Below are 7,616 nucleotides of genomic sequence, written 5' to 3' on the forward strand. Positions count from 1 at the left end.
CTTCTCAACGGAGTTCTAAAGTTTTTTTTTCTTTGGTGAGAGCAGGTGAGGGGGAAGGGAGGGAGAGACAACCGGATAAGGGAGAGTAAAATTTCATCATGAAACAATCAGAGGCAGAGTAGGGCGGGTATTCACAAGCACACAAGCAGGGTTGTCAGGTCCACTTACTAGCCACGACTTTGGGCTTGTTTTTTTGTAAAGTCGCTTACAAATATTATAGTTAAATGCATGTTGGACTGCAGGATGTCTCCACAGCTCTGCTCCCTCCACCCCTCTCCTTCTCCGCATACAGCCGCATACAGTCAGTCAATGAGACTTTTCACATTTAAATTGCGCGATTAATGGAGGTTCTTTAACTAGTGTAGATAAGTGTACAATGTTTTATAATAATGATTTAACATATTCAATGTTGAGTTTCATTACATACAGTTCCATTAAGGGGGGGTGTCCAAGCAACATATTTGAGCATTTTATGCAAAAGTAACGCTATAGTTACTTTTCCAGGTAATTAGTTACTTCTATAGTGCAGTAACTCAGTTACTAACTCAGTTACTTTTTGGGGAAAGTAACGAGTAACTATAACGAATTACTTTTTTAAAGTAACGTTCCCAACACTGCTGCTGAAAAACAAAACAACAACTGACTATACATGCAACAAATATCCATGAGTGCCTGTTAGTCTGATGGGGTGAACAAAATAATCTGTAACACATCTTCAGCACTGTCAGGGAAAAGGGGCTGTTCCACTTGTTTTTCCCCTCATGCTGGACTGATTCAATAAAGCCTTGTATCGGCAGGTGAGAAAACCACTTTATTTGCTTTTAAATAAGACATCACCCAAGGCCCGAGTCATTCAGACACCAGAAAAAGTGTTGCTTCTGTTTGGAAATTGCTGTAGGTAGAGTCTATTAGAGTCTGACTCAGAGAGAAAGTCTTGCAAGGTCATAAAAAAAGGTTTAGCAGACAGACAGTCCAAATACCTGCAGCAAATACAACATTAATGTATTGGAAAATAAAATAGTACATCATGAGGGACATTTTTAAACATGTTGACAACAGCTGAGGAACACTTGAACTTTGCTGCCTTGCCTTGGCCTCATCTATTCTGTTAAGTATTTTTTCTCCCACATGTTTTTCCTCCTTTCACATCATATCTGTATCAAGCAAAAGAATCAATTTCATTTGCATGTGACAAGAGGATGTGGCAGGAAGTTTTCTGATTAATGTATTTTTCTCTTAAATTAAATCTTTATATAACAGTTGCTGGCACTCAAACAAGTCAGCTCCTAAATATCCCTTATAAAATGGCAGTCCCTCCAGGATTTCACTGGCTGTTTTTGGAATCTTACGGCCGATTTCACAGCAGCTTCTCTAAAAAATTGCAATACATATTGTGATGTCTATGGCCCTTTTTTTTTGCAATGAAATTGCTGGGGCAGTGAAAATCGCAAAAGTAGTTGTGATGCTGTCTTGGATTCAGAGATTATTATTATGAACATTCAGTGTTTCCCACATAATTCAAATTGATTTGTGATGGTGGGGGCGCTGACGATTTGGCATAGTGTTGTGGGGCCGTCTCTGTGAGCTGCTCTACTCCTGCTCTGTCTGCCTGGGCCATTAACTGGCACCGGCATCAACTCAACTCTGTCGTTAATCATGGGGTAACATTAGCCGTGTGATGCTAACAGTTAGCCCTGTCACTGTGTGTGACATTTTCCCAGGCGCGGAGCTTACACTCCTGCAGCAGTAGTCTCATGATTAACAGAAGCCCCTTTTACACTGCTTTTTCAAGGTGGGAATTTCACAATGTTATGCCACCTCGCTGTTGTCTCACCTCTGAGTCAAAAATGGATGTACTTACAGTACAGAAACGTTGTCTGTATAAACCAGACAGCCAGCAGGACGGGATCATTGATGTCATGGTGTGACGTTTTGACACTGTGTTATGTGCATGACCCACTGCAGGACACTTAAATAGTAGTTGTTAGCCGTTAGCAGCTAACTCAAAGAAGAAGAAGAACGGCCAAAAATGTCCGCATATTGGGAAAACAATGAGGTCTTGGAGCTCTGCACCCTCCAAGAAGAGGACGAGATCAGCCTCCATATAACAGGGACAATAAATGATTGTTGTCATGTAATGCCATTTTTTTGTTCATAAAGCACTGGTGATGCACATTAGGGCTGAAGGGCTGTGCGATATGACGATATATATCATGTGACATTGTGACGCAAATCACACTTGAACGGCAATATTTTTCATCATTTGGAGTGTGGGCATGTTTGTGCTTTAGAACATAACTGCTGTGAAACAATCAGAAAATAACGTTTTATTGATCTGATTCACCAGCTTTCTCGCTACCAGCACTCCCTCTCTTCACTCACTCTCTAGCTTGCTCGACCACAACTGCTCTCTCTCTCTCTCTCTCTTTTTCTCTCGTCTTCTTTAAAATGAGTCGGTTGCCCGACTCATCGTAATGTTATCAAACGAGAAGAACTGTCCTCCCCTCATCCTAGTAACCTTTTTGTACTCCCTCATGGCAGAGTTTAAAGCTCTTATCAGTCTGATCCTGTCACACCTCTGAATCCGGAGCACCTGCATGCTACGTAACAGCACACACAGAGGCACATTTATGCCATTGGGGGGGGGGAGTTTCATATCGTTATCGGGATATGAAATGACCTATATCGGGATATGAGATGTTGGTCATATTGCCCAGCCCGAATTATAAGTCACACTAGAGGCTGACGCTGTTGTGCTACATGTCATGACCATCACACCTCTTTTATTTTTGCGATGCCAGCATGCTGCCTATAACCAAACACTAGAGCAGCATGATGCTACTGTTGTTTGGTTCTGTGCAAAAATGCAAAGGTGGCAAGAAGAAGGGATTTTGTAGTGGCTATATAGAGCGAGCTCTGTGTAAAAAGGGCTAGAGAGAGAGCAAGCGGGGCAAGGAGGCGCTGAGTAGGCCTAAATCAATATGCTGCCAGAATTCTGAGATAATAATCTTGTCAGTTCAGAAAAACAGAGCAGAATTTTTTTCTCAAGTGCATGCATTTCACACAGATTTAAGAAACTACATCATTATTGTAAGAAAGTGTGTCATTATAATGGCCTACAGGATATTTTGTATTTTTTCAAATGGTCTTCTATAGTTTGTGGATATGATGTTGCAGTTATTATGTCATTTTTTCCGTGCTATGTGCAGTACAAAATATATTCCATTCACCATTATGTTTCAAGATGGGGGCAGAAATCACAGAGAGCCTGTTTACACCTGGTATTAATGTGTCTTGGGTGATCTGATCACAAGTAAACAGATCTAAGTCTGTCTGTTCACACATGGCATTAGAATGCATCCCTATGTGTGTGTCATGTGGCTAATTGTGATTGGATCTCACTTCCCCACTCTATATGCAAATAAACACCCTAACCCTTGGTGGTAGGAGAGCAACTCTGGAGTCCATCCTACAGCACTGTGTCTATCCTGTGTCCTGACAGCAACAGAAAGTGTGCTTAATTGTCAGGGAGTGAGATAAGCAAGCTGAGTAGGCGGTCCGTTAATGTGACCCAGAACACATAAGCATACAGACAATGTGGTTTCATTCCCACTAATGCTGATGCTTTGTCACACCCTTCAGGAATGGTCGTAGTAAGTTTTGGCAAAAAAAAAAATAAAAATAAAAAATTAGTTGTTTTTGGGTTAGGGTCAAGCAGCAACCTCCAGGGCTGAAAAATTAAGCCAACAGGTAAGTGCCAAAAACTACAGTTTGTCAAAGATGCTCGATGCTGGCTATAGGAGCCAGTCAATCCCCACAGACCCCTGTGTTAAAATGCCCAACTTTACAGCAGAAATAAACCAAGTACAGCCTGGCAGAAAAAAATGGTTTTGGTCTCTATAGCTAACTTCCTTGTTCATAACAACTGTGCAGGAGGTGAATTTCATTTATAACTCACCCATTCTTAAAGTTGAGCATTATTAGGGAGGGCCGCTTTGAGTGACAGGCTGCCTGCATATTGTGTTCTCGGCTTCTTAGTCTGATCCACTCCTCGCCAGCTCATTCATTCATTCATATTCTAACCACTTCATCCTCTTGAGGGTCGCTGGGGGGCTGGCGCCTATCCCAGCTGACATCGGGCGAGAGGCAGGGTACACCCTGGACAGGTCGCCAGTCTATCGCAGAGCTGACACATAGAGACAAACAACCATTCACACCTACGGACAATTTAGAGTTATCAATTAACCTAGTCCCCAGTCTGCATGTCTTTGGACTGTGGGAGGAAGCCGGAGTGCCCGGAGAGAACCCACGCTGACACGGGGAGAACATGCAAACTCCGCACGAAGGGGCTCCCACACCCGGGATCGAACCGGCAACCCTCTTGCTGTGAGGTGACAGTGCTAACCACCACACCACCGTGCCGCCCTCCTCACCAGCTTCTCGGCCAAATATGGTCACTTCTGGCTCCAAAAAACAAGATGGCAATAGCCGAAGTGCAAAACTCAAGCTTCACAATGGGAGTCCAAAAACCACAGTGGCTATGTCCATTATTTATACACTCTGTGGTTTGGGTTTTGGTGAGCACGTGTATTACGTAATGTGACGCAAATATGTCATAACATTAGTGTGCATCGACCGTACGTAAGTTACGCAACATTACGTTACAACAACACTGACTTTTGGTGTGAAACAGGACAGGAACTGCAGTCTCTGAGGTTAACGTCTTGTTTCCCCTCCCATCCTACATGGCCTTTCTCGCACTTTATACCATACAAGTTGCTCTCAACATCAAATATTACCAGGCTGGGTTCACAGTGGAACCAGCTGAAAGCCCAGTGCGTCTCATAAACACACTCAAGGATGTCTTTGGTATCGATATCACACTGAGCAATGTGAGGGAATGAAAACAGGTGGGTACACACAGCTTAAACGGATCTCAAGACGCACTGAGGACACACTGGGTGCATTCACACCTGTACTTAGAGCTGTCTACTTGTGATCCATTTACCAAAGACACAGGGTCAGAAACAGTTATCTCAAACCTGGACAAACCAAAACTATCTGCATTGCTATCACCACCGGTGTAAAAATATGTTAAAGTGACTGATCCTTAAATTAGCCTATATGTTTGACCCCCTAACATCATTAGAGAATTCATACAGAGTGTAGAACACTGGCTGTGATATGGGTTTACTGTAACCTTTACTATCTCCACAAATACTGTAGTTCATTCTAATTCATGAACAAATAAAATCTTTCTATGTTGCTCCCTCATCAAGGATCCCTGGTGTATGTGACATGAAAACATTAACAAAACTCCTTTAAACACTTTGCTGTTTCTTTCTTCTTTTCATAAAGAGAAAAGTTTCTTCATTTCATCTGGTTTTCAACATTTGATTTCATCTTGGTTCGCTGCGCCAGCGGCGCAGAGCACTAAGCCACGATGAAGTGGTGTAGAAGAATTTATTAAAAGGAAGTATTTGGACTGGAGGGAGCCTCCAACGGGACCTGAGGGCCCGCAGAGGAAACAGCACTGTCACAAGCTACTGTTGTTTTTTAGGGCAGTCTGCATGGCCCAGTGCTTAATGCATGTTCTCTCTGCCTGGAGCATGCAGTGTTTATACTACATCTGGAACACACACACGCACAGTCTGCAGATATATAGCCCACACTCACGAACAAGCTCACACACTGTCATTAGAATCTTTTTCTCAGGGGGATTAACCTGAGGTTGTTTAAGTAATTATGAGATGGCTTACGCACGCGCACACACGCTAAAATCTTACCTTAACCGCGTCTATGTGAGTGACATTGTCAAACATCATGTCGTTCACGGTCACTATCTGGTCTCCCACCCTCAGTCCTTCTCTCTCGGCCGATGAGCCAGGCTCCACTAGGGACACATAGATCCCCACGCCGTGCTCCGACCCCCCGCGGATGCTGAAGCCCAGACCCTCGTGGCTCCTGGAGCGCGTCAGGGTGACTTTGCGCACTTCCCCGAAGTGACCCTCGAAAAACGGCTGGGTCATGGAAGCCGACAACTCCGCGGCGGCGCTGTAACCGTCCGGACAGCCTGAGGTGAGGGGCTGTTCATGGATGGAGCTGACATATTTCTGCAGAGTCGAGTCGCCCTCATCTCCAAAGCCCTCCGCGCTACCGTTGCTGGGGAGCAGCTCCGTCTTCAGGTAGAGTCCCTCGGAGGTGTACTGGTCAAACAGCAGCTGGTCGGACCTCGGGATGACCAGGCGCAGCATGGGCAGCAGCTGTCGTTTGCCGGGCGTGTTAAGAATTACTTTAAGAGTTTGGACCAGGTCGAAGACGTTGCGCTTGGCGTGGTACACATTGAGACAGTGGATGAACTGCTCTCTCTCCAGGTCGCTGAGCAGCAGGTTGAGAGTGTTGTGGAGCCTCCGGACGTTTGCCGAAAGCGCACGGCCGCCCGAGCCGGCCGAGTTCACCGATGTGTTGAGCGAAACGCGCTCCAGATCAGCGCTCATCCTACAACATAACGGGGAATCAGTGCATCATACAGACCGGAGGACGGATCGATCATTTGTTAAGGCGCTGTTCAAGACGACCCTGCCGTTTGAAAGCGAAACGTGAAACAGCTCACCGGGGCAACTTCAACAGGTGATCTACGCGCGTAACGGCGCTGATGTGCGCCGCACACGGTGTGTCATCCCGAAACAAAACATTTCCCAAGTAAATGCTCGCATTCGTCTCACACTGAAAAAAATATACATGTTCTTTCTGTCCTGTTATCTTTTTACTCCATGCACAGCAAAAGATTTACCGCTGCTTTCACCGGTATGAGCTTCAGCTTCATTCAAATAGTGTCCAGTGTGATAAAACCCAGCAGATAAAAATCCGTAAGGCCTCTTTTTATCCTTGTAACTCATAAAATGCTCCTTTATAAGAATGTCGTTTTTAGTAGTTATTCTGTCCACAGGACAAACTCTAGAGTCTTTCGACGGAGTCCGTTCTGTGCGCAACTGGCAGGGAGCGCTGAATTGGATGCTCTCAGACCCTCTGTGCATAGGAAATGACGCAGGTGTGTGTGTGTGTGTGTGTGTGTGTGTGTGTGTGTGTGTGTGTGTGTGTGTTGCTTAGAAACTGACAACATTGCTCACCCCTATTTAAATGATTATTTTTGGCAAGGCTTTAGCTGATGTCATACATTGTTGAGTAAAAGCAGGAATAGAAGGAGTTCAAACTACAAATAACTCCCACAAACCGGTGAAATGTCAGAACTCACATTTTTCATCAGGCCTACACAATTTCTTGGACTGAAGTGGGTGAATCCCTGCTTGGAACGACGGTTTATCCTGACAACTTCAAAGCATATTGAATGCATTGCTTTGGGTGTGTTGGTCGGTTCATGTGGAGGCAGATGACAGTAGGTGTCTGCCTGTCAGCCTTTAAGCTGATCAAGCTGCATTATAGCAAATGCCTCCTTGAGACTCCTTGTCATAACTAGAACCTAAGGCTATTTTTAAACAGCTATTTATAGGAGCCCAGAGTTGTCTTCCTTCTCATGACAGTAATGAGCTCCTTCTGTCTGGCCCATAAGCATAATGAGAGTCCCAGGACACACTCCTGCCACACCAAGGTGCTGC

At 44.7% G+C, this 7,616-nt stretch overlaps 1 protein-coding gene across 2 annotated transcripts in view; it reads right to left on the reverse strand.

Annotated features, from left to right (window-relative positions):
* LOC125890942 (whirlin-like) overlaps positions 1-6,984 on the reverse strand; it is a 144,039-nt gene extending 137,055 nt beyond the window's left edge. For both annotated transcript variants that reach the window (XM_049579872.1, XM_049579871.1), the window contains exon 1: positions 5,787-6,984. In XM_049579872.1, the coding sequence (XP_049435829.1) occupies positions 5,787-6,497 (711 nt within the window). In that variant the 5' untranslated portion in view covers positions 6,498-6,984. The remainder of the gene's footprint in view (positions 1-5,786) is intronic.
* Positions 6,985-7,616: the final 632 nt, after the last annotated feature.

This window comes from Epinephelus fuscoguttatus, linkage group LG6 (genome assembly GCF_011397635.1).
Source record: "Epinephelus fuscoguttatus linkage group LG6, E.fuscoguttatus.final_Chr_v1".
NCBI lineage: Eukaryota > Metazoa > Chordata > Actinopteri > Perciformes > Serranidae > Epinephelus > Epinephelus fuscoguttatus.